This window comes from Vanellus vanellus, assembly GCF_965231255.1.
Source record: "Vanellus vanellus genome assembly, chromosome: 7".
Taxonomy (NCBI): Eukaryota; Metazoa; Chordata; class Aves; order Charadriiformes; family Charadriidae; genus Vanellus; species Vanellus vanellus.
The window spans coordinates 28204339-28232306 of NC_138912.1; the positions used below are offsets into that span (position 1 = coordinate 28204339).

The 27968-nt window shown below is 40.0% G+C and overlaps 1 protein-coding gene across 1 annotated transcript; it reads left to right on the forward strand.

The window, feature by feature from the left end:
• The first annotated feature begins 1454 nt into the window (after positions 1–1454).
• ANXA11 (annexin A11) lies at positions 1455–27871 on the forward strand. The gene is made up of 15 exons (XM_082486751.1): positions 1455–1570; positions 13327–13387; positions 14559–14671; positions 16050–16424; positions 16926–17013; positions 17403–17497; positions 17944–18057; positions 19189–19279; positions 19399–19478; positions 19629–19685; positions 20593–20686; positions 21453–21548; positions 24136–24194; positions 24778–24900; positions 27126–27871. Exons 2-15 carry the CDS (start codon positions 13336–13338, stop codon positions 27183–27185), a joined length of 1497 nt encoding a protein of 498 aa, XP_082342877.1. The 5' UTR covers positions 1455–1570; positions 13327–13335; the 3' UTR covers positions 27186–27871.
• Positions 27872–27968: the final 97 nt, after the last annotated feature.

Here is a 27968-nt window from a genome sequence, read left to right on the forward strand (position 1 = left end):
GCATCCAGACCTGTGTTGATGTTTAGCTTTGCCTGTTAAGCAGAAATGCCTTTATCAGTGAGGCTTAAAATCAGCTGGGAATAAATTTATAATTTATGCTAAACCACAATAAGCGGTTCTTAAACTGAAATATCCGTATTCACTTGCTTTGGACTGCTTTAAGTTCAGCCTTCCCCCATGGGTGCAGCCTCGGCCTCTGTGGTGCCAGTTAACATTTTGATGGGAGGGGAGAGGGGAAAAAGGGATTTTTTTTCTGTAGTTCTATCATAGCTGTTGTATTTCAGTAATTGGCCGTGACGGTACGTTGATGCTCTACAGGAAAGAAAAAAACAGCCCCTGCACTGAAAAGAGTTGCTGGGTGAACATGACAGACGTATGCTTTAAGAAGCGTGAACATATCCATCAAAATTTTTAGTCCTAAATGAACTTGCCCGCTACGAAGCGTATGTATGAGGGAAACAAGTGCTGGAAAGGAGGTTCAGAGACCCTGTTCACAAAAATCCCAGCTGCACAGAAGAGTTTATTCCCCGCCCAGGTTGTATAATGCTGCGATTCTGTCAGCAATGTTATTTTGATGAGTGTCTTGGCAAAAGAAATGTAATTGGAAAATGCTAGGCCTTTTTAGTTTTCATTTTTATTATTTTGTTTTGTCTCTCTAAATGCTTCCATGTGAGCAACTTCACTCATCTTTAAAGAATGCATGTAGGAAAAAAAAAAAAAAAAAAAAAAGATGTTTATTGAAGTGCTTATCCAGTACTGCTTGTACTAGGAAAGGTCACCATGCAAAATATCCTTCCTCTGAAATTTATTTTGCAGAATTTTACTGAAGGAAATGTACACTACCTGCAACAAAAGGAGAGTTTTTGTCCCACCTTGCACGGAAAACATGTTTCCTGAATGTTTTACAAATTCCTGGTGAGGACAAGCAGTTTGTGGGTTTAAATCCAACCTTGACTTAAATGGTCATTTCCTCGGTTTGGTTCTGCTGTGTTCACGTCCCCCCGTCCCTTGGGAGCTGAGGTACGGCAGGGCAAAGCCCCTCCCGCCCGCGTAACGGGGGCAGTTACCTTTTTCCCCCCTTTCTGTTTGTTTGGTTGGTTGGTTTTTATGAAGCGGACCTCTCGCTGGAAATCTCCTGTTTGCCAAACCTGTTTTATGGAACTCGCCAACCTGTTTCCAGCCCGCAGCCGCCGAGGCCCCCCCGCCGAGGGCCTCTCCCCGGACGGCGCAGGCCGCTGCCCGCCACCCCCGCGCCGGCCCTCCCGGGGCGGCTCAGCCGAGGAACGCCGCCCCCCTCACGGCCACGGCGCCAGGCCTGGGCCGCGCCGAGGCTCCCCCGCCGGCCGGGAAGCGGCCAGGCCCCGCCGCTCTCCTCACGTTTTCCACTGCCCGGGCCCGGCCGGCGTCTCCCCGCCCTCGGCCCCTCCCTCGTACCGAAGCCGGTGGCGGGGCGGGCGGAAGGAGCGGCGGCCACAGCGGCTCCGCCTTCTGCCGCTCCCCGCCACCGCCTCACAGCGCGACCGAGCCGTCAGGAGGGGCGGCGGTTGCAGCGGCTCTCAGGGACCCCACGGTAGGAGCGACGGACGGGACGGGACGGGGAGAGAAGGGGGAGTGCCGCCCGTCTGCTGCGGGGTCGGGGCGAGCGGCCCCCGCGGGGCTGTGGGCCGGGCCGGGGTCCCCGGAGTAAGGGGGAGCTTGTGTCCGCCTGGACGGGGCGGCAGGAGCCGTGGCGCCTCGGGGTGACAGGCAGTGGCCCGGGGTGGCAAACTTCGGCCCGGGGGCTCGGTGTGACAGCGGCCCGGGGTGACAGGCAGCGGCCCGGGGGCTCGGGGGGGGGGGTGTCGGGGCCCACGGCAGCTCCGCCGTTCGTAGAAAGCTGCTCTTGTTTCTTAGGCAAATGGGGTGGTTTCAGAGGAAAATACACGCTTTGCTGCTGTAGTTGCCGTTAGGTACTTCGCCTCAGTTTATCGTGAACTTTTAATTTTGACGTGTGTGGTTAGGAGGAGAAAGAAGCCTAAGATGGTAGTGTTGTCAGAGCCGTTACACAACGTTTGTGTTTTTTTTTTTTTACCAAACATTTATTTCTACAAACTGCTTGTCATGTACCGTATTTCTTCTTACACCTAATTAAAGTGTCTTGAAACCGAAACTCGCAGAACTCTTGCTATACCTTAGCCATGTGTGAGGCAGAAGACAGCATAAACATCTCAGTGTTCAGAAAAGCAGAGTTCCTCCCTCTCCCCATCTTGCTCCTGGAGAAGAGAGGCTGGGCAGTGGGGAGTACCTTCTTGGGATAGTTTTTTCTCGTTTATCAGATTAATGATAGTTCCTGGAAGCCTCTTCCTGATAAGGAGGAGCAGTTGAGGGAGAAACCCACAGCAGGGAGCGGCAGAAGCGTGGAAAGCAGCTCGGCCTCAAACGGGGGCAGATGCACTAGGGCAGAAAGACTGAGGTGGAGGTGTGGAGAGAAAACAGACAGGCGAGAGGGAAAACTCCTGGTGCGGTATGTTTTGATGAAGGAGCTAATTAGTAGGTTTTTATGCATCTAAAAGCCTGGCTGCTGTAGGAGGTGGGGGTCCTATTCCCTGACACCCCCAGCACAGTATTTTCTGTTGAGTGAGTCAGGGCTCTGTTGGAGCACGTACAATAAAGTCAGAAATGGTACAAAACCAAAGCTAGTGTGTGGCCGCTATAAAGCTTGAGTGCATGAACACTTTCCCCACAGCTTGGCTATTTCTATAATTTCCTGTTTTTAGAGCTGCTGTAAGAGTCATGCGGACCACTCTTCTCCCACTGATGCAGCAGATACCTTGTACTGGGCGTTGATTCCAGTTTTGTCAGTGCCCAGTCCCCGCTGCACTTCTGTTGAATTTTTTCTTCCTGAAAGTGCCTTTGTAGCTACTCTTGTGACTTATTCTCCTCCTGCCCCCAAAGCACTGTATATAATATGGTACACTGTATATAATACAGATTCAGCAAGATTTTGAAGGGCCTGCTGATTTTATGTCTGTCAACAGTGATATTTATGTACATTTCACTTTCCTGACCTCAGTATGAGTTTAGGAGCCAGAACATCTCAGTGAATCTGGACTTAAAACTTCTGGAGTAGTCATCACTTTTGTTTGTATGCTACGTCACTTATTTAACTTGTTCTCTGTAGTCCCTGGAAGTTTTGAATCATCAAACTGGAAATTCTGCGAAATGTCAAAAGTCACTAAAAAATATAGTGAAACCACAGTAGGATGGAAATATTTCATGGAGGTATTTATGTCGTCAATATAGCATATTAAAGAAAAAACATCGTAAACACTGTAGTGTTAAATATCAACTTAAAAGGCATAATCCTGATCTACTATGAAAAGTAAAGCCAAGAAGTCTGTCTGGTTTGAAGGTTGCGGGAGATGCTGTTTCCAAGACCTCAAGCAAGTTTCAGAAGATGGAGCATCCAGAGGGTCTGTTCAATAACATTGCATTAGTCAGAGCTAAGATAGAGGCTGTCTTAGTTCTATGATAGCGATCTAGGGACTAAAAAAGGAAGCTATAGTTAAAACAGAGATGTAATCAAAAAGAGCAGATGGTTTAATGGTGGCTACAGAAATAGCAGGGCTTTTGAACAAATCAGAAGTTTAATTTATTTTTAGCTAAGGCTCTGTGTAGTCATCCGTAGAAACTTCTCTGACAGCTTCAAATTGCAATAAGAGGCTTACCTTAAATTAAGTATACAACTGATAGCACCAATGTAATTTTTTGTTTATTTCATACATTTATGTCTACTACCTTGAAACATATGTTTCTTACTGGATATGTTTTTAAATTGTATTATATAAGCTATTGGAAATAAGGACAGAGACTTGGCAGCTGTATGTAGTGACTTTTGTTTTGGGTTGCTTTTGAGGAAGGTAGCAAAAGGCTGTTTTGAAAAAGAAAAAGTTTATGCTCCTGTGAGCAATGCTTTCACCCATTTGAATCTTGAGTTGTTGTTGTGCACCGAAGCTGAGGTGGTCCCTTTGCTTTTGCTGTTGCCAGTTTATTTGAAAACAGGTGTGTTTGATATACATGCTGAACTTCCTTCAGGCAGTTCCCCAAGCTGGGAAGAATGTAATGCTGTACTGCAGGTGGTAAATAAGTACGCCAAAGGGCAGCAGTATGTATTTACAGTGTATTATTTCTGTTGTTGCTCGATGTTTGTTCCAGATTTTATCAGAGCTCACTACAAAATCTTGATAGGAAGTTACATCCTGGCTGGGGCAAGCCTGGATTAAGTTATGGGTCACAGTGGGGACTTGCTGGTGTCCTTTATGAGACAATTTTATTATGTGCTTGTGATGACCAGGCTGCAGACTTAGCAGCTCATTTTTTGTGTGTAGGTGTGAAATTGTATCCATTCTATTCAGCTGTCAGAGATGCTGAGTGTTGAGCAGTGCTCATCAGTAGATTGTAGGAACTTAGACTGAATGGGCTTCATGTATATTTTTTTTTTTTTTAAAACAAACACAACCCCACACAGTCCTGCTACCTGGCTGTTCCCTGTACAGTGCAGAGCATCACTGTGCTGTCCGATTGGTAGCAATTAATCTTTTTCCATGACATACAGAGAAATGGAAAGAAGTCCTTCCCAGATGTTGCTTCCTTTTTTTCCTTATGCATTGTTTGTTTAAGAGAGAAGATACTGTCTTATTTGATAGTAGGGAAGAGCTGGTTGTTTGTTTGTTTGTTTGGTTGGTTTTTTTTACTACAAAGTAGTTTGGGGTTTTTTTTGAGGGCATTGGGAAAGTGTCACCAGTAGGTTGCTCTGTTCGAGCTTTAGCTCAGCTGTTGTCCTGAGGAAGCACTGGACTTCCTAGTTTCCTTCCTTCTTTGGAGCCATTAATTAGTATTCATTTCATCATTAGGAGAGGTGGGCCTCGGATTCAGGCTTTTGGATCCCAGCTTCTGGCAGGCTTAACAACTGTCAACCAAATGAATCCCATATTAAAGATCCAAATGAGTTTTAAGTCTTTGCAAGGCCTCTGTTTGTGTTAAACCTTACTACAGCCATTCAGTCAATATGCATGTGAAGTGATACTTGCTGTGATTAATTTATGCATCTAATTCACATTCCCAGAGAACTCTTGCTTAGGTAAAAAAGCACGTTAGATATCTAACTTTGGCCTAGCAAGTTGCTCTAAATTAGGTGCTTAAGTTAGCTAAAGCAGACAGTGTGAACATCCCTTTTATTGTTGCTAAAGAGAACAACTTTAAGTTTGGAAAATTGTGCTCATTCTGTAAACATTGCACCTATCTATAGTCCAAATAACTGGTTATTGGCTGCACTTGGCAGTGTTTTAAAAATACTCAGTTTTCAATTAGCTAGGAGAATAACTGTATTTTACAAATGTTAGGATTTAGGAGGAAAAATACATTATTTTCCAGTAATAAGCGTTAAGGACTAAAGACTATATTTGAAGGCTGGCCATAGTCTTGCTTTCTTTTAACTTTGCTTGTTTATGGTCATTGTGAAATACCCAACTCTCTGGTTTACTACGCTAAATTGGTTCTTCCTTGAGTAAGTCCATTCCTGTAAAGAATTAATTGATCAGCTGAAAATGTGTATTTTATTATAGTCAGGAATGAACAGAGCATGTCCATTTGCTCGTTGATGAGTAGTAATCTTCCTAGTGTTGCGTGACAGCTGTGTGTGTAAACCCTTCACTGTCTAGAAAGCATGAAAGTCGTCACCTTTAAGAAAAAGTTGATGTATTTGCACACTCATATTTACCTCTTTTTCAGCTGGGGGGTCCCAAGGCTGTCAGCCTGATGCAGAGCACAGAGGGGTTTTGTGCAGCATAGGGTACAATCGTACAGCTTTTAACTAAGGTCCCATAAGTGTGCCTTTCTTTGGGGAGTTGTCACTTGAACAGCTTGGTGTTACTTGGCTTCTTCTGCAGCCCAAACAATGTCAATGTAGGAAGTACTGGCAGAGGACCTAATGGAAAACTTCCGTCTTTTGTTCCTGTTGCCTCGCAGGGCTGGGGAACACTGGAGCTCTCCGCTTTCGCAGCAGGGCCGCTGCCCGGCTCTGCGCTCCAGGCTCGGGCACAGCAGCTAATTAAAAATCCGTGGTGTGAAATAAACAATGAGGTATTTTTGTAGTAATTATTTTTAGAGTACTGAAGGTTACACTATTGCTTTAGTTCTGTAGGATTTCCCACACTGACTGTACTTTGTGAAACAGAATAATTAGTATTTACCTATTTTGACTTGCACTGATGATGTAAAAATTTATTCTTGCATGGTAGAACTTAAAATAGATGAGTATAAATCCCTGAGGCATTAGTCAGTTGAGAACATAATTCAGACTACTTATAGCATGACTGTTTTTTGCAACAAATTATTTTATATGACAAGTTATGAGTTTGAAATAGAACAACCTTGTTCTATTATTTCTTCAAACATCTCATAAACCTATTTTGGTATTACTTCTTGCTTATTGTGTTATTAGGAAATTGTCTTTATCTGTGTTGTCATATATGTTTTGACTGTTTGTATTGTAAATATTCCACAGAGAACATTGCAAGAGAGTGCTACAAAAGGAGACGCTTGGATCAGGGTAGAGTAGGAAGCCAAAGTGAAGTTGGCCTCTTGGAATTAACTCATGTTTTTTGCTGTACGTGGACCTCAGGAGCCTGAGCAGCTATATGTAGGGGCTGATATGTAAACCCAAAGAGGTCTGTGGTCTTCCCAGCAAAGACGCAGGTGCTGAGTGAAACCATATGCTGGGGAATAAATGTTTAGGTATGTAAGCAGGATCTTCAAGACAATGAAATGCTGTCACTGAGTTGTAATATTATACTACCTTTTTGTGTCTGCCCAGTTGTCTCCTGTTTGGACAAAGGTCTGTAAAACCAAGCACAGAAGTATGTTTCTCTCTCGTCAACCACTTGTCACCTCTGTGGTTCAGTGCTGGTAAACGTTGTCACATAGCTGTCTGTCAGTCCCAGTTCTGCTAGCAGCTAGAGTATGAGGTTGGCCTACTTGTCCATTCAAAACTCACCCTCTGAAGGATGTGGGTCTTGAGTTGTCAAGGAGGTGTACCAGTGACAGGAGAGTACACTGAAGCTGGTACGAGCCTATCTCATGAAGGAGATAAGGGATCTGGTTATTAGAGCTTTTGGTCCCTGTTTGTTCCTGTGGCATGACAGATGCTAGTTACTGTTACTAGGTGTTTCAAGAACTTTGTCATGGAGTTGCTGAGTTGCCTATTACATCAGAATTATCCTTTGCAGGCTTCTGAGTTCTTACTTGAATGTCTGTTTTGGTTTGTTTTCTCACTAGCCAATAAAAGGTACTAGTTGTAGGTCAGATGGAGTCATCTGGGAAATTCCTTGTGGACTAGATGATCTCAGAGGTCCCTTCTAACCTGAATTATTCTATGAAATATCAAATTTGTGCTAGTGCAGGTACCATCAAAGCAATTGTTTCACTGTCTTGGAGAGTCTTTGGTCATATATTCTCACGCACTTCTCTGTTGTGTGAAGTGTTTCTAATACTATTCAAATAACTCTTCAAGTAGTATTTAACAGTATAAAATATTTGAAGCAGACTAATCTTATGTAATTTAAATTATGAGCAGTGATTTTAAATTTTAACTTCTCGGTGCTAGAGACTTGAGAAATGCAGTGTGAGTTTTTGTACTTTTGGCTAGAATCCATGACACAACTACCTCGTGTTACCATCTCCTGCAGTCTTACGGCTGTAATGTCATGGTTTATGATTTTGTCACTGAAAATTATCCATTATATGAATGTTGTTCTTTAACATCTGTACAGCTGGGTTGTGGCTTATGGGTCCATCTTCTCATTCAGCTGTTCTTTGTTGGACGTAGCATGTCTCTTCTACTCTGCCCTTTTTGACCAAGGCTTGTCAGTGCTACCTTTCTGATGCTTCCCCCGCCCCACTCTACTTACCTCTGCAGGTCAAAAAAATGCTAGATTATTTTCCCATAAATTATTACTAATAATAATGATGCTATTGAATTAGAAGGATAATACTAGCAAGCAGTTCAAATTGATAGTTTGAAAAAGCCCTTTTTTTTGAATTTGTTTCTGTTTCGCTGTCTATTTAGAGTTGTGGGGTTTGTGTTTTTAAGGAAGCATCCTTTTGGAGGAAATGGATGATGTTTTAGTACTCTTTAAATATACATTTTGGATGAAGAGCAGAAAAGGTTCCTAAAGGCAAACTATGGGTGAAAAGTTTTGTGTAAAAGAGGTTTGCTGAGTTTTTACTGGTATGAACTCAGCTACATTAAGCCTTGTTGGAAGGGGAACTGATTATACTAAATTAGCTTTTTCATAGTGAAAAGAAGGCCTGACAGGGAGTCATATACATGGAAGACTTAATGGAAAACCAAATTGTAGGGCTTTTTATCTGTCAGGATGAAGAATATTACACATGGTATAGGAGAGAACAACTTCTATGCTGCAGTGCACAAGTCAAAGATAAGTCTTGCTCAGGCTGGTAAGATAGCAGTTAGCTAGTATGATGCTAGCTTTGGCTCATCCTTGTCTTGCAAAAGCACAGTGGTGGATGCCTTAATTCACCTCTGATGAAAATCCACAGCATATTGTAAGGTGATAAATTCTGCTCTGATGGTTTCATAATCAGGGATCAGTCTCAGAACAGGTTCTTCTTTCTGCACAGAGGAGTTCTGTAATTTGTAGCTTTAGGCAGTCTTTTGTATTACATCCTGGTAATTAACCTGGAGGAGAAGTAAGGGCCAAGGATTTAACTTTACTCGGTGTTCCCTGGGAAATGGGCATAATTAAACAAATTATTTTGAACAAATATAGGTCATGATCTTTTCATCCTTTTTTGCCCTCAAATTATAGGACGCTGGCATAGCTGAAGCCTGAACAGCAGCCGCTAAATAAATTCCAGGAACGGTCTTGAATGCAGTTGCTGAGCTTATTTCTATTTGCACCTTGAAACAGAAGTTTTCTGGCAGCCTCACCATTTTATTCTTTACTTCTGCCACCATTGTGCAATTTGTATTTTGGTTATAAAGATCTCCAGTTGTAGTCCTTTTCTGGTGTGCTGTGGCTTAGAGGAGCATATTTTCAAGATTCCCATTGGAAGTACCTCAGAGATTTAATCTCTTATGAACAGGTCTGTTCCCTATTAGTTTTGCTAAAGCAGCAGGAAAATGCTCAAGAGCCTGAGGGGTTCATGGCCTGCAATGAGAAGCAAGATAGCGATGCTTACCACGGGAGCAAAATCTCAGATCTTTGTTTAGAGTTTTGAGGTGATCCTCTAGGGTGCGCACTGCAAACGGGGAGAGGACCTTAACAGTATTTGTTCTGTATTTTCTTCTGGGCACTCCCTCTTTCCATGTGTGGTTTGTTTGGATTTTTTTCCTCCTCTTATGCACTACTTTTATGGCTAAGCAAACACAGACCTTGCTGTTCCTGTATCCTCCCACCCAGTATTTGTATAGTAGGGTGGACTTCAGCATCTCCTCTTCCCTGTCCTATGTCACCGCTTTCTTGTCAGCAGACAAGTGCTGCTCATCACTAATAATTTTACTAAGATGTTTTGGATGTAGCAGAAGAAATTCGGGAAGGTGGACTTAGAAGATTAAACGGAGACAAGGCTGTGGGAATGGTTGGGAAAGTTAACTTAGAGGGGTAGGTATTTGCTAAGTTAGAGAAATGGCCGACAGAGACTCAATGAAGTCAAAAGAAAAGGTGGTGATCAGGGAAGTTTTTGAACGTGAGAAGTTGGTGTGCTTGTGGATGTAGTTTGCCTGGAATCAAACCAGTGTGGGATAATTTTCCGCTTGGAAAAGTCCTGGATAAATATAGTGTTCAAAAGAAGCAAGTGGAACATTTATTTATTTTTATATATATATATATATATATATATATAAACACTTTTTTCAGATTGCTAATGAAGTTATCCATTATTTCTCAACATCAGCTTTAACTGCCAAATGGTTCTTTCAATTTTTTCAATTTGAAAGGAACATCCTGCATGGGATTAAAAGCAAGCAAACAACCCTGCTAAGAAAAACAATGCCTATCCCATTGCTCCCCACCCTCTACTGTAAAGAAAAAAACCAAACCACAAGCCTCTTTGCCTTAAATTTGTACGTAAAGTTTTATTGAAAAGGCATCTTATCTTTTTTTTTTGTCCTGTCATTGTATTTACACATGAAGCTAAAAATAAACAAATGAAAAAATAATTATGGCTGCACATGAAGGAAAAAAAATATTCATTTCAATGCTGTAATAATTTGTATGTAAAAAAATGTACATGTTGACTAATAAGCATGATGCATGCTAAGAATCTGGGTTGTGGGTCTTTTTGTTTATTGAGTGACTTGGGTAATAATTGTTTTATTTTAGTACCATGGCTGTGTTTTATTACGTAAAGCCTGTTACTCTTGTAGTGAGGCTCTAAAGTGCCAGGCTGCTGTCTCTTGATTTTTATTTTTTTTTTTTTTTTGCTGGCCCCTCTCCCCTCCCATGCAGCAGTACCTGCCCAGAGGCAGCAGTGGAGCAGAGCTGGCAGCGTGGGCAGTGCAGGCAGCGGGCTGTGTGGCTCCCCTGCCACCGTCCCAACCTGGGGCTGGGGCCTGGCTGCCCCCTCCAGCGCTCAAGCATGCCTGTGTGCAGGCTGTTAGCAGCATGGCAAAGTGCCAGGAGGGAGGGAGCTGCCTGTTTTTTTTTTTCCAGCCGAGGAGGAGAACATGTATTTTGCTTTCAGCTTTGATCGGAAATGTTGAATTTTTGCTTTTTGGCCTCGTGAGCTTGGGGTCTTAACAGTCCTTGTATGGGTAAGAGCAGGCACTGCCTCTAGCAGTGATGATTCCCTTGGGATAGCAATATCTTGCAACTGGTCTTTGGGTGGGTTTTTTAATCTGAATTTGCATCAGCTTTATTAAAGTGTTCAGCTTTATCAAGTTCTGTAAAGTTGTGGTGAAGTGCGATGGCGTTCTGAAGATGTTCAGGGTGGAACATTGTCTCTGTAGAGTATTGAAAAATGGCTGCTGCCATACCTTTATGCTCTTTATTTAGTATCAGTGAATATTCAAAAGTAAAAATCCATTGTTTTGCTGAACTGCAGGGATGATCGTGAGAGACCTTTTTCCAAGATTCAGCTTCTAGCGTTAAAAAGGGACACAGGTAGGAGCGAAATCTTAACATAGGATGTGCATTGGGCACGCCTGGAAAAATAAACTTGATCTCCCTGATGACTGCAGTGTGTGGAGTTTGTGCTCCCTTGTGTATATTGCACAGTAATTGTATGCCAGATTTAGTGCTGTAGGTCTTGTGCACTGTGTTTGCATATGAAATGAATAATTATATAGAGCTTAGTCATGTAGAGAAGTGCTTGTATAATCAAAAGCTTGTTGTCTTTTCAGCTGTAGCAGCCTTGATATTTAAGTTCTTCCAAAACTCCTGGATAGCACTGCAGTGAAAGATCTCATTGGAAACCAAGGCTGAAGGAAATGTGGCAAAAACATTTATCAGGTTATGGAGAGCCTCTTGTAAGCATCTGATACAATGTAAAGATTTCTGTGAGCCTTTAGCCTTCAGATGTAATCTGGTTATGAACAGTGTCATGTTAGCTAATCTATAGTCTGTTCTTACAGTTGAATATGCAGAATTGGGCCGTGATGGTTGTGGGTGGCTTTGACTTCCCTGAACCTTTCTTGAGGTTTAAATCCAGCTGTTTGTGATTTGACAGTTTACTCATTTAAAGCCTGGTTCTGTAAAATGTCAGCAAGTTTCCCAGCTGTGCGTCCTGCTTGGTCTCCTCATGGTTGGAGCTGGGTGAATTGTTAACTCTGTTACACTCATCGAAAGAGGCAAAGGGGGTAACGGTGGGGTAGTGGTTATACCCCTGGCTGACCCCCCTTGTTCTGTTCACAGAGGGGATGGAGAATGAACAAATGGCACAAATGGAAGGGCAGTACTTAAATTTGCCTGCATGGAAACTGACTTTTTTCCAGTTAAAGGCATCCCTTATAGATTTACTGGTAAACAGGCTTTTTCTAGTGCTAAGAAACTGTTTTCGCTTATGTCTTGAGTCTGTTAAATGCTTTACACACTAGAGTAGAGGTAATGCAGGGTTATAACTTTTAGTCTGCTCTGTTCATTGCAATTTCTGCTAGTTCATTTCTCTCTATTTAAATTTGAATTAATATATGCAGCATGAAGTCCAAACAGTTTTTAAATAAATTGAAGATTTCCTAATTGTATTTTCCTTTAAACAAAAAAAAAAAGTATTTTTCCTTTCCACTGTTGCTATGCAAAAGAGCCATGCAAACCAGAAAGGGGAGTTAACACGATTGTGCAAAATGATAACAGTCCCACAAAACCAGCCACCCCCCGCAACCCAAAACAAAACTCCACAGCTGACATCCAAAACACAGGAAAACAAGCCACATGCAAATGACACGCTTTACGGGACAGAGGGGAAAGAAAGGAAAGGGATACTGTTTGCACAGCAGTTTAAAAATAGAGTGGGAATTGTCACTAAAAATAACCTTGAAAAAGTTAAGACTGGATGTTTTCTTCATCTGGAACAAGCTCTTTGAGTCACTTTTACCATTCTTTGTGATAGTTGTTCTGTTTATAATAAGGCTTTCTGTGTTCTGGAAAATAATTTTCATTTTGTCCCTCATTTACCTGTCCTTCCTGTTTGACCTCCACTTCTGTTTTGGCCAGCTAATTACTTTGTGCACTTCTGCGCTGACAGAGGCACGATCAGCTTTGAGAGATCCAATTTGTTCTAGAGATCTTATCCTTTCAGTAAACCCTTCATATTTTATGGCAATGCTGTAAGCATGAAGCGTATCCCTTCCGCTTTTTACTCTGACCTTGCACTTTTGCAGACGTTTGCATTTAAATGCCTTCTAATGCTTCTCATATAATTATTCACTTGAAGACATGGTTTGTTTGTCAGATGATTTTCTACTCTTGACTAATAAGACTATTCTGTATAGGTTGCAAATTTCTGGAGACTTTAGTAGTGCAATAAAGTAAGCAATTGCAAGTAATGCATCCTTAACAACAGAATAGACAAAGGGAGCAGTAAGTAGTAACTGAGATGAATAAGAAAAATAGTCTGAGGAGTGACTCTACAACTGTTTAGATATCTGAACATGTTTATTGGTCCAGCAAAGGAAGTGGAGAGAGGTTTCCCAGGGAAAAACTGCACAAGTCGCACAGGCTTATGTCTGAATTTTGGTAATTGGCTACTGCAAACATGTTGCCTGTTAATTTTACGTGGTGTGATTAGTGATGCATTACGGAAAATAACTGTATCACACATACTTTTCAGATCTCTGCAATGAGTTACCCTGGCTACCCCCCAGCGGGTGGATATCCACCAGCAGCCCCAGGTAAGTTTTTTAGATGAAGTTAATGTTAAATGGCAGTGGTGGAGTGGAAAGGTGGCATGGACAAAGAACAGGACTATGGCGGGTTTTCTTGACTCACTGAAGCTTTCTGTGCTCTCTTGATAAGTCCCGTTTTATCTTGGCTGGGGATTGTGATTTATATAATATGGGTGCTTTACCATGTGCTCATATAAGGTCCATTTTCATTCATTTCAAATGAAGCACACAGCCCTAGGAGATGGTCATAGTTTGACCAAAATCAATAAATGTCAAGGAACAGTGTCCTGTCAGGACTGAGTCTCGAAGGCAGCTGCTGAGAAAAATGAGTATGGGGAGAAATCAGTCACACAATTTAAAACCATATCCCACAAAAAATGAGGGCTTTAATTATGACATTGTTCCTAACTCACTGTACTTAAGCAGGTGGTTGTATGTGGAAGGGCTGTTAAAAAGGATATCAATTTTAATAATATAAAGTTTATGAAATATGTAACTAGTGCTTGGTATCAGGGTGAGCTTTACAGTTGTTGGTAATGAGCTTTACAGTTGTTAGTATTGTTGGTAGAAAAGGCTGGAGTCATATGAGTCTGGTGAAATGTGGAGTTAGGCAAGTTTAACTCGGGAAGGGGAAGCAGCGTACAGTGAGAAGGCAAACTAGCCTGGGAGGATAAATCCTATTTCTCAGCAGAATGTTCTGGTTTAGTTAGACTGCTATGCAGACAAGACTGTACTGCTGCATGCAGCCAATTTTTGTGGTTTGCTTATCTGTGAATGTAGTATGTCATGCTCTGTAGACATCTCAAATTAGCAGCCTAACAGGAATTAATATCATCTTCCTACTGGAATACCCAGACAACTTTCTAATTTAAGAGAAGCTAATCTCTAGTCAAAATACAGTGTTTACAGTGTTAACGCTTGAGTGTTAACCTTCAAATACGTTTAGAGCTGTTTTAAATGAGAACTTAGAGATTCAACGATAACTAATGTGATTAGAAATATCCAGTGAGGCTTCTCTTCATATCATAATTGCACTGCTACCCTGCGCCTCTTCAGCTGATTTTCCATCTCCCAAACTGCTAGTGTTGAACAGGCATTACATTAGAAATGCAAGTGGTAAAGAATAAGTTTTAAAAGGTGTAGTTTCTTGTTTCAGCACAGCTGTGTTTGATTTCAGGTAGCAGTCCTTGGGGTGGTGCTGCTTATCCACCTTCAAATCCACCTCCAATTGGTCTAGAAAACGTGGCTGGCTACGCCAATCAGTTCAATCCCAACTACATGGCTGGAATGGTGAGTTTGCTTTCATTAACGTGTTTTACTGTGACTTACCCTAAGTGCAAAGATGGGTTTCTGGCATTGCCAGTGAGAAGTTTATCACTTGAGTTCTGCACCTTTATGACTAGTCTGTTTAGGTGTTGAGCATTCAATATCATCTGTCTAAGAAAACAGTTGGTGCAAGCTATTTTTTATTTTAGGAGAGCAGACCACTAGTTCGATGTTGGTTTTTAAGAGCCTAACTTCAAAAGTCATGGACATAAAAGTAATATAACTTGGCTTTTGCTGTGCAGAGGAATAGGGGAACAGACTATTAACATCGAGTGTCCACTGTTAATATATTCATGCCGGCAAACACAGGCCAGATTTTGCCTATTACCTGGACTTTAGCCAGTCTGAATAAGGAACGAGGCTGTGCAATTTGAGGTATCAATGAGTCATCCTTGAAAAGAATATGGGATCAGTTGTGTGTTAAAGCACTGATGTTTAACAGATGGCAGTAAAAATCTTTTACATTGATTGAAGAAAATGCAGACGTTTCCAATGTGACTTTTTTCATAAAGTGGAAGTGAGTGACACTTCTGACAACTTAGTCTTCAGAAATATGTTATTCTGCGTAACGAATGCACGGTTTGTAGGAAGACATTTGCATTATAGATGCCTTTCTGAGGCAATGATTAAATGAAGTGATTTCACAGCCAGCAGTCAAAATGAGCAACAAACTATCTAGGGTGCACATAGCAATATCCACAGCCACTAGCTTCTGAGAACAGCACAATCATCAACTGTCAGTTCTGTTTCCCCTGTAGAAGAGGGTCCGAGTGTGTCATGTGGGAAGATGATATTGCATCTGGAGTGAAGTGTCTTTGTGGCAGTTTCTGCAAATGTCTTTCCAAATACATCCAAGCTTTCGCTAGTTGTAAACTACTAATGCATCTAGTACATCATAAAACAACCAGAGGTTGCTCATAGTAAATCCTTGCACCCAGATGAAGCTGTGATCATGTAAGGCAGCCGTGGATAGAGGAGGGATAAGCATAATTTTGTGTTGCTAGGATTGATTTGCATAAGTTTTTAGAATGAGAAATCTGTGGCTATTGGCGCTCTTCCGTGAGTGGTGTGTAATGCTGGATGCAGTGGCAGGTATGCATCTGTTGGTTCGGCTTCTTGATGTATGGCAGCTGATGATTACAGTAAAGCAAGAGTCAACTGAATACAGGGTTTTTTCCCACCTTGCTTGCTAGTAAGACGTGATTATTGCAGAGTTGTTTTGTGGATGCAGAACTACTCATCTGTGTTGGTGGGCAGGGAGGTTGTATTGAATTAAGCACATTATTGAAACTCAGCCGTTTGTGCACCTTCCCATCTCTTGTTTTATTGGCTGTCACTGCAGGCATCCAACCTGGCAGGGACCTTTGGAGGGACAAACGTACCACAAGGCATGTATCCTTCAACACCTGGGGGTTATCCTCCAGTCCCTCCAGGTGGCTTTGGGCAACCTCCATCAGGACAACAGCCCTCTTATGGAGGGTATCCTCCAGCTGGATATCCACCATCAGGAATGTCAGCTTACCCAGGATACCCAGGCGGCCCTGCGTCAGGCCAGCCCACACCACCGCCTGGTCAGCAGCCTATGAGCTATCCAGGACAACCACCAGCAACTTACCCAGGGCAGCAGCCCGTGCCAAATTATCCACCAGGCCCAGCTGTGAATCCGTCTATGCCCTCTTACCCAGGAACTACAGGGCCTACAGTCTCTCCTGTAACAGTAAGTGCATTCAGTGCTTTTGTTTTGAGATGTGACCACGTATGTGTTTCTCTAAATTTTCTTTGTTTATATAAGCGTAAACCTGGCCTAAAATTGAAAAGAAAGTCAGAAGGTTGACTAAAGAGAGGGATGGATCCTTTCCAAATGTGAGCAACGTAGGCTCATATGACTTGAAACAAATGCTGTTTTACCAAATTATCCAAGAAGAAAGATTTGATGTGAACTCAAATTTAATGAAATTTGCCTTTCCTAACTTAAAGTATTGCCAGTTGTATATACAGTTTCATCAAACTTTAATTAATTGGGCAGCAGATTTAATATCAGACTTTTGCATTTTCTCATAATTTGGGGTTAGAAATGAAAAAATTGTTGAAGATGGGGTTTTTTGAGATTTCTCTGTTACTTTTTTAACAATAAGAAAAATGATAACACCGATCGTCTTTCCTAAGAAGTCTTTTACTGATTAACACTAATATGCAACTCAACTTGGTCTGATTTTAGCATGGAAACCGAGGCACAATCACCGATGCACCAGGATTTGACCCTCTGAAGGATGCAGAAGTCTTAAGGAAGGCCATGAAGGGATTCGGTGAGCAGTCTATGGATTTACATTTCCGTTAAAAGTAGAATTGCAGCTTTGATTCAGCAATGCATTTCTCTGTTGTTACATGTGTACTGAGCGGGCTAGTTCACATGTGGTTGTCCTTGGTTATCAGAAGCATTATTGCAGGTGCGTGTAGGCAAAAACAACATAATGAGTTTGGTATTTGGTTTTGAGGGTTTTTTGTATTCTTACAGTGTTTGTGATTGGGAATAGAGCTTGAAGTTCTATGGTTGTACGCAAGAGGAGATATTGTAGATGAATTCAAGGCATGCATGTCCAGTTGGGTTTAGAAGAGATAGGATCGAATGGAAACAGAAAGCTGAGTCCTCACATGATGTGCATGCTCATTCTGTGGTGTTTCCGTGCATGTACAGGAACCGATGAACAGGCGATTATTGATTGTCTTGGAAGCCGTTCAAACAAGCAACGGCAGCAGATCATCCTGTCCTTCAAAACAGCTTATGGAAAGGTAAGTATGTCACGAGAATAGAAGGAATAAGAAATAAGAGCCTAAGTTCCTTCACTGGAAGTCAGAAGACTTAGTGTTTGGAAAAAAGAAAGACTGGAAGTTGCTTCAGGGGAATACAGTTCACAAGTTATAGCCTGTTTAAGGTTCTGCTTTTACACACTCTTGATTTTTTTTCATGCGATGTTTCAGCTGAAGCATATAAAGCAGTTTTTCTGCTGAATGGTTACTTTGATGGTTTGGTCTGTGCAGTTTATTTAGTTGCAATTTAACTACCTAGATAAGCGGGTTACATTATGCTGGTTTTAGTTTTGTTAAGTGGAATAGCTTTACTTATATTATTCATGCTTACACATAAAGAATTGTAATTAAACTCCACAATTTTGGTGCTTACACTTGTCAGTTTTGGTCTTTATGTATTTTTTCCTTGTGTTTTTACTTCTCATTAGGATTTGATCAAGGATCTCAAGTCTGAGCTATCAGGTAACTTTGAGAGGACAATCTTAGCGATGATGAAGACACCTGTCATGTTTGATGCTTATGAAATCAAGGAAGCTATAAAGGTTTGTGTAGGAGATACAAATTTATAAGATAGAGGAAATATTTGAGCTGATAAAATTTTGGTAGTCATTTAAAAGTTTGAACTTACATTCCCTCCTCTCTGTCCAGATAATCACCCATTGTTTGACTGATTTGTACCCTGTTTCTTGGAGGTATAGGGTAATAAAATAGAGAAATGTTATTCCCATAGGTTAAAGGTAAAGACTATCTAATAGGTTATTAATAAATAACCTATAATATTAATAAATAAATACACACAAAAAGGCAGAAACTGAGTTCTAGTGGTCTCTGCAGTTCATTTATTACATAGTCTTGAGTCAGCTTCTGAGGCGGCTCTCTGCTAAGCCAGCTACTGCATGGGGCACCCTTATTTCTGGGTTTTTGCTTTGAGCTGTGATGAAACTGATTATAAAACTGCTCAACGCAGAGTTTTCAGTAACTTTACACTCAATGCTCAAGAGTAGTTCAAAAAACTAGGATCATAAAGATTTTGGGCAGGTCCATCTCCCTTTTGTCTTTCCCCCACCTCAAAAGTGTGTATTTTCCTAGCCTATGCTGAAGCTTTTCTAAAATATTATGGAAGTATTGTATACTTTAAAGCATTCAATATTTAGGTTTTAAAAATAAAAACAGGTCAAACATTTGTATTTCAAGATAATGTTTAAATGAAGGTGAAATAAATATTTCCATTACTGAGTCAGTATGTATATTTACGTGTTCTTTGGCCACAGTTTTAAAGTAGCTAGGAGGATGAAATAATATTAGCTGTATTGTAATTACAACTGCTGTCTATTGGTTAGTGAAAATTAACTATTAGAATTGACAAATTAATGGTGAATGGTGGAGAAAATTGATTCTTAAAATGCCTAAAATCTGGTGTGAAGGATTACTGTTTAAAATGAAATTTTATCTTCATAATTATTTTAATTGTCTGTTCAATTTGTATCTTTAATACATATCTGAGTCTTGGAAACATAAGTAGCATTTACACTACTTGCTTTGACTGATCCTATAACAAGATTATATTCTGAATTGTGTTTTGTTGTATAATTTTACTCCATTTTGTTTATACTAGGTTGTAGAAGTAAGATGAGAATCTGAAGAGTGTGTTTTTTCCTTATGCTTTGTTTTAGGGCGTTGGCACAGATGAAAACTGTCTTATTGAAATTTTAGCTTCTCGCAGTAATGAGCATATTCAGGAACTCAACAGGGTCTATAAAGCAGGTTAGATTTCTTACAGTTCCATGAAAATTTTCTTCCTTTTCTTCCTTAATCACTGATGATGACATGAATTTATGAAATGAGCAGGAGTATATGATGATTCATGACTGTGTCTCTTCCAGAATTTAAGAAAACTCTGGAGGAAGCAATAAAAAGTGATACGTCTGGACACTTTCAGAGGCTTTTAATTTCACTTTCTCAGGTACCTGAACTATAGGATTTTGGAGTTTAGGGTTTGTGTGTGTGTAGGGTTTTTTGGGTTGGTTGGTTTGTTGGTTTTGTTTTGGTTTTTTTTTTTTTAAAAAAAAAAAAGGCCCACCAGTAACTGGTTTGTATCTTCAAATTCTTTCAGGGAAACAGAGATGAAAGTACAAATGTTGACATGTCTCTTGTCCGAAAAGATGTGCAGGTCAGTAGAAATTCTTCATCATTTCTAAGTATAGTCAGCTCAATACACTGAAATTCGACTATGTGGTTTCTGCTTACTCTTAGTTTTGTACACCTTGTGACTTCTCCTGATGTAATGCCTACATTTCAGCGGATAGAAATGATACGAAAAGTGCTGACAGAGCATTAGAGCCATGTAGCTCCATTACAGAGATGAAGCTCTTTGGAATAGAGTCCATAGGGGTTTTTTTGTCTCTCATTCTGTCAGCTCTCTGGCTTTTCCAGGTGTTGGTTGACTCCATTGTGCTGCATATTAAGGGAATGGTTCAAAGAGATCTGAGGCGATATGTGTGTGGATTAAATTTTAATCTATACAACATCTGCATTAGCCTTTGTTATTTAAGGAACTCTGGATTTTTGCAACAAATAAGGCACTTGTACCTAGTAACTCTTGCCCTGTTACTTTTTTCGTGTGTTCTGTTTTGCCACGTGGCAAAGAGAAAACCCTGAATCATTTCAGCACACTATGGTCATATAAATAGTAATGTAATTAGCTTTCTACATAGCATACCTTAGCCAAAAGATGGGAACATCCCAGAGCGTACCTAGAGGCATAGGAAAAAAACTAAACATAAGCCCTGTCAAGAAGAACAGTTTTCAGGTACTTTTTAAACAATTTCCCCCCCCCCTTTAGTAATCTGGAGCTCTTGTGTTTGAGCGCTTATGCATCAGTAAGCTACGAAGACTGCAAGCATAGCATATTTTAGGAACTAGTTGCTATTTATTGCTTGCTCCCTTTTTCCAGCAGTACCTAGACTAAGAAATAAGCGTAAAAGGAGGAGAGGCTGTAAGGAAGCAGATCTGTAACTCAGCTTTTCAGCCTGACTGCTTTTCTGAGTAATGAAGTGTGAATTCCCTTCTGTGTTTAGGAGCTATATGCAGCTGGAGAGAACCGTCTAGGAACTGATGAATCTAAATTCAATGCCATTCTGTGCGCAAGAAGCAGGGCCCACCTCAGAGCAGGTATTGGTATCCTCTACATAAACAGTAACTTAATTCCGCTGTATGTAATGATAAAAATGTGCAACACCGTTCTGCGCCTGAATTTCCCTCATCTTTAAAATGGGTGTAATGATACCTCAGTGAAAACCAGGGTTAATTCCGCTAAGAGATAAAAGCACACAAGAGCTGCACGTTGTGATCATCTTAAATATCAGAGCAGGCAGAGGTCATACTTGTTCAAATGTTTCTCTGATAGAAGAATTGGAAAAAATAGAGTTGTTTCAATTTTGCATGCTTGTGTGTGCACAAGACACTCGCAATACTTCCCTTCCTCTTTTACTTGTTAGTGATTAAGTGTTACATCAGTCTATAGTGGTGGAAATGTTTTGGTGACTACATAGAACTTTTGTAACGCATACGTATTGAGGCATTTATATGGAGAGGAAAGGGATGGGCGAGTGTGTGAGAGAACCTGAATGTTTTGTTCTTAATTTTATTGACACCCAAAGTTTTCCTAGACAAACTTTCACTGTTTTCCTTACAGTGGTTGCTTGATCTAGCCCTTTAAAAATAAGGACAGAACTAGACAAACTAGAAGGGGCACGATGACATGTAAATGGAACAATATGGTTAATAACACAGTATCAGTCTTTAAGATGTTAAAACTTGTGTGATTATGCCATAGTATCAAGTTGAGAAGTGTGATTGAAATGAAGCCATCCAGCATGCACCAGTGCCACCTTTTTTTGCGAGGCTGACTCCTGAAATCTTTCTCTTCCATTAACAGTCTTCAGCGAGTACCAGAGGATGTGTAACCGGGACATTGAAAAAAGTATTTGTCGTGAAATGTCTGGAGACCTGGAAAAGGGCATGCTGGCAGTAGGTATGTGTTGTCTGAGCAAGTTCATTCCTGGTATTCCACTACAACTGCCTGGGATGGTGGCATCTGTGACTCCAGCTAAGGATGTTCTTCTTAGTAATGATTCCAGTTTTCTGCTTTTTATGTTGAGCTTTCTGTGAAGTTACTCGTGGCTTGTCACTTCTAAAGCAGGGCACTTAATTCACCTCAAAAAGACAGATGAAGCTTTGGCTTCAGCCAGCTGCACAATTTAAATGTTAAAGTAGTGAGAGAATTATTAACTGTATTTGGCATTGTTGTAAGAAGTGAGAACTTGTACCAACCACTGAGTCGGTGAGAATGGAATATTTGGGACGGCTTTGGAAATCAAGGCATTAACCCTCTAATTAGTTACCTCTACCTCTTTTTAATAGAAAGAAAACTTACATTTGATTGCAAAGGGGCTATTTTTTTCCACATTTCCTGTTGTTACAGCTTTGTTAAATCTTTGTTTTTAAGTGCCTCCAGTACTTCTGAAAAGACTCTTACCTCAAATCTACTATTGTCCCTTGGGAGGTAGTCATTAGTTTCCATGAGGTTGGGACAAGGCCTCAAGTTGTTGTGCCATAGTTTTATTTGGAATGTTTTGTTTTAGATAAAATTGTGGACCTCTGTCTCATCTTTTGTGTCTTGTCTCTTAGACAAGACTGCTTCTTCACATCTCCATTTCTGTTTATTACTGTGAATTTCCTGTGGTATCTATAGCTGCTAAAAGTCTTATTCTTTGGGTTTGAATATGGCAGTGACTAGAAAAGTGATGTAACAAAGTCCAAAAAACCCCTCCTACTGAAATAAATAAGGAAAATGTGCTTTGCATCACCTGGACACAAGATGGGAGAGGACATTTGGCTCAGCTGCCACAGGTTTTTTTTTCATGGAAGTTTCTAACAAAAATCTTGCAAAATGGAAATCAATTTTCAAAGCCATATTTTTTCACTCCTGTCTTGTGCATATGTGAACTATGGAACTATTGTTCTTAGTGACAGCTTAGCCAAGCAGCCTATAGTGGCCTTTTTATGACCCAAACTGGGTCCAGCTCTGTTGGTATGATACATTTGCAGACCTTCCCCGGGGTTCAGAATTTGTCACCTCAAAAAGTATTGTTTGAAAACCAAACTTAGGGAAAAGAAATATCTCCCAGTGTTTGTAGAAAAAGGTCACCTGGGTAAAGAGACTGCACTGTCAGAGTTTGGAAGTCCTTTGATTTCATGGAGATTAGTAGTCGCTTGACAGGTCTCCATGTAGATACAGATTCAGAATTGGGCCTGTAGCTTACCAACAAGTCAACAGTCTTTTGAGCAAGAATTGTGTTTAATATTCACTGAATAACTCCTTTACTGAATAGGTTTTGGGTTGGGGTTTTTTTATTTATATGTATATACACACACATATATATCAGTCAATGATGTTAGCATCATTTGTTCTGTGAACCTTATTTTCAGGAAAAAAAAGGTTTTCTAATTGAAAATATTTAATTTTGCTTTCTTTAAAGCTTTCTGGATTGTACAACTGGTAACTTATAATAACATCTTCAAACATCTTAAAGTGCAAGTGTGTTGTTTTAGCTAAATACAGTGATAAAGAAACATGCATTTCATTTGTCATTTGTTTTCGAATTGTATTATACGTATCATTGACAATTGCGTGTGGTGAACTGCTATCTCTCATCTACGTTTTCCTATTCAGAAAAGTACTTTTTCGTATATAGAATGTGTGTTGCTGTGAAATACTTAGGTTTACCCCTTTTGTTCTATATTAATTTTATGTGATTGCTTTTGATACCTTTTTGTGCTGTAAAATATGACAGGTGTGGTTTGTTTTCTGTGTAGTTTGCCATAGATTGCATGACTGTTTACTCGTAACCAACATAGGATCAATATCTAGATTTTAATTCTGATAAGTGATGGAGGTTTCTTTCATTATCCTAAAAAACATGACAGTAATGTGATTTAGAGTTTGCTCTTTCAGATGTCTATTGAACTGTACTGATTAAATGTAAAATCCAGTCATTACTAAATAAGCATGTCAAGAATTTTTCAGGAGTCCTGGTGAACTTTGTGGCTAAAAAAAAAAAAAGTGTAACTAACTTTAAAATAAAGGTGAGGTTTCTATCATAGGTGGCTTCCCAACTTGTATTAGGGCAGAACTTGAATTTTCATACCTTGCCAGATGCGTGGCCTAAAAATTCTTAAATTAGGAAAAAGCCAGGAGTACTGCTAAACTATGTGTTCCTTAAAGCCTTCAGCCCCTCCCCACCCCCTCTTTCCTTCATAAGCAAGAACCTGGTCATTAAGACTTTAAAGATTCATTATGGCCACTTCAAGCTAGATGGTTTCTAGCGACTGAGAAGTGTGTGTTGAGCCATGAAGTGTAGTATGTTCTTTAACTTTATTGCAGCTGCTGTTTGGATTAAAAATCATTTCAGTGACTAACTGAAGGAGGGGAAGCTGCATTGTATCAAGTATATGTTCATGTAAAATTAAAGCATGTGACTAGGGTAAGCTCAAAAAATGACTGTGAGTTCTGATTAAGAATGAATACCTGATTTCTGTAATACTGTTTCTTGTTGCAGTTAAGTGCCTCAAGAACACACCAGCTTTTTTTGCAGAGAGATTGCAGAAAGCTATGAAGGTAGGTGCCTGTGGCAAGATACACAAACTTATAATGTGGGTTTTTTTTTAAAATGCTTGTACAGCCCATTGGTATGAATTGTTCAGCTGAAGGTATTACGTTTTTCAGTGGGCAGATGACTAACAAGATTCAGTCATTATTATGAAAGTCTGGAAAAATTGAGCTAATTTGATCCATTCAAGGGGTGCGTACAACCGTATGTTAAACAAAGGAAGTCTTCACTTGGTAAAACACAAATATGCTTAAGAATTATTGAAACTGATGTCTTTTAAGCTGAAATAAATAAATAGACCATTAAACTCACCAAACTTTCCTGAACCCCTCTTGCAAACTCCCTTTTTTTCCCCTAACTGTTCTTGTGTAGAGAAATGACTGTTAGTTTCCTGCCGGTAAATTTGATTTATTAAAGCATGATAGGCCAAATTCTGTTCAAGCTTATTGAAATCAATGGGGTTATGCTGGTAAACGGTTGGCTGTTTGTGGGGTGATATTTTATTTTAGTTAATTTTTTTTTACTAGTGCTGTATCATCTGGCATTTCCACACGTTATTAATACGTTGTACTGTTGTTTTGTTTGTTTCAGGGTGCGGGAACGAAAGACAGAACTCTGATTCGAATCATGGTATCGCGCAGCGAGGTTGACCTGCTGGACATACGTGCAGAATATAAGCGGATGTATGGCAAATCCCTCTACACAGATATCACTGTAAGACTTGGAGATTTTATCTTTCCTGCCGTGACATCCTTTCTGCTAGTAGAACATGGATCCTTACACTGAATAGCAATTAACTGCACTGAGTGTAGCTGGTTGTGTTTGGTTTGCTGCATTTGTCAGGAGAGTGAAGTGCCAGTGAACAGAGAGCACTTGGTTTTGCGTGGGGACTAGATGGGCTAGAGATGGGAAGGAAGCCAACAGACAAGGAAGAAGAGGGAAATTGGTCCAGAGGGATTTCGGAGATCTGTTTTTAAGTCTGGTCTCTATCCCAGTCTCTGTTTATGATCCTGTAGAAACCACTTAGTCTTCCAACTGAGTAATGATGGTGCTCTACCTTGTGTATGTGTTGAAAGAGTTTAAAGCTCCTAATATGCTTTTAAAAGATTGCCTCCTCTTTCTCCTCAAAGTACAAGATTTTGGAAATAGACCATTCCTTATTCCTTCTGCTATTGATACGGAGGGACTGAAACTTCAAAGTATTTCAAAGGAATCCTGCAAAGATAGTGAAAGATAGTGTGTGCCAAAAAGTCTTAATGTGAATCTTCTGCCAGCAACTGTATGGGCTTTCTGCCCTTGCGCCACAGAGGCTCACCTAGCAGAAGCTTTTTCCAAGCATGTAACTTTAGAGTGAAGATGTGCTTCTGCTACAGGGGTTACATGCCCTGTAACCACCAATGCGTGAGTAAAAAACAGCAAGGCATTGGTGGAAAAGCTGTATGTCTTCCCCCCCTTTCACATTTGATCTGGTATTAAAATAATTTCACAGTTCAGAAACAGGAACAGGCCATACCCATTTAATGGGCTGAACTTACTCAAAACTTTTTTACTTGTTTTCAGTAAATATGGGGAATGCATGTGCTTGTAAACTCTACTTATTTTTGTAAAAGTAGAGCTGAAAACATCCTTGGAAAGAAAATTCTTAATTCTTCTCTTTTTTTGTAAGTTCTTTCCTTTCAGCCCATATATAAACAGGAATAATTTCTATTTTGCAGATTGTGCTTTATACCTGCACAGGGTTTATTCTGATCTTTGAGGTGCCTCTTTGTCACTATTGTAATAATTTTGATCTGGACAAACCAGTTTTCAGTTATACCTGAAGACGAAGGATGAGATAAATGCACTAGCTTGTACTCTTCCGTGAAAAGGATTGGGAAGCCTCATCAACCAAAACTAGTTAATGAGCAGCCCTCAGGCAATACTTTTTACTCATAAAGGCACCAGGCAAAACTCAGCTAGCAGGGTCCTTTGTGATTAAATTGCTGCTCTTCATGAAATATTTAATTCTTTTCAATGCATGTTTGTGTGTGCATCCATACTGACTTTAATTGCCACAACATAAAGGCATACCTTATCACTGTCTGCAACTGCCTGAAAGGAGGCTGTAGCGAGGTGGGGGCCCGTCTCTTCTCCTGAGTAACAAGCAATAGAACAAGAGGAAACAGCTTCAAGTTGTGCAAGGGGAGGCTTGGATTGGATATTAGGAAAAATTTCTTCACCAAAAGGGTTATCAAACATTATAACAGGCTCCCAGGGAAATGGTGGAATCACCATCCCTGGAGGTATTTAAAAGACGGGTAGACGTGGTGCTGAGGGACATGGTTTAGTGGTGGTTTTGGCAGTGTTAGGTTAACGGTTGGACTTTATGATCTTAAAGGTTTTTTCCAAACTAGACAATTCTTTGATTCTATGAAAGAGGTATTGTCTAACTGGGGGGGGGACCCAAACACTTAGATCTTTTCATATCAGGATGTTATTTTTAATGTTTGCACATAATAAAGAATAAACTTTCACTCACTGCCCCTGGAAAAATACCCACATTGACTGTGAGGGAAAGGACTTCAGTATTACATTTTTCCATATTTTCATACCTTTTACTGGAAGACAGCTTTTCAGTGAGAGGTTTTTATTGAGCTATGCCCAGGTAAGTAGTTAAATAGGTATACCGAATTCAGTTTGGTAAAGGTATATATTCTCTATGGACAGTTTTGGTTCCAGTTATGGAAGGAGCAGATTTTACTGTGTACTTGTATTAGAGTGATTTCTAATTAACAGGCTTTTTAATTTTTTTTTTTTTTTAAGAGGCTAACATCTGCTTTCTTTCAGCCCTGGCTTAATCTCTTTTGGTTGTTAATGTCATGTTTAGAATGCTTACACTTCTTTTTCCTCTATTTCAAAGTACAAGTCTTCAACTTTTCTTTTTCTGGGTTTCTTTCCAGGGTGATACTTCAGGAGACTACCGGAAAATCCTGCTCAAGTTGTGTGGTGGAAATGACTAAATGGAGCATTGAGCTTTTCTTTAAAAAAGCTGCTATTTTCTTGGTTTTGTTTTAAAGCATCCTTTTTTCTCCAAAAGTAAATATGTAATGACCTGTTTCTCCTAAAGCAATTAAATTTTTAAAGATAATATTGCCTATATCTTCCCTTTAGTTCAAAAATAGTAGGTAATAAACGCCAAAGAAATATAAATATCAAGCTTATGTGCCATCTGCTCAGGATTCAGTATAGTACTCTCAGCAATCCGTGAATGACAGGTCATTATTTCTTTTCTGCTTATATTATGCTGAAATAATATGTTTGTTTTATGGAACAGAAATCAAAGTTGTATGATTTAAGGTTTTATTTTGTATAAACATTTCATCACGTTTTCATGCAAGTTTTATGTATGTTGTATGCAGAGTTGGTTTCATGGTAGCCTACTCCCTGATATGTGGAGAGAACAGCCTAGAGTTTTTGTGTCTAGTTAAGACTGTTTTAAAGAAGTTTTGTCAAGTTTCGTTTTCTTTCCTTGATTGTTTTTAAGGAAGATGTGTTCCACATTTCATTCTTGCTAGGGTGACTGTCACAAGGCAGTAGTAATGTTGACGTTAGTAAAGATTCTATGGTTAATGTTTTAAGGTTTTGGATTGTGCCTCAAATATATGTATGTAAGAAGAGATTATGAAATTAAAGCTGTCTATCTTCAGACTCTTTGCAGACTATGCTTTTTTGCTGTTCGTGTTGATTTATGTATGAGTGATGACTTGGTTTATGTAACTTAATTTTTCCATAGAAGTTCTCTG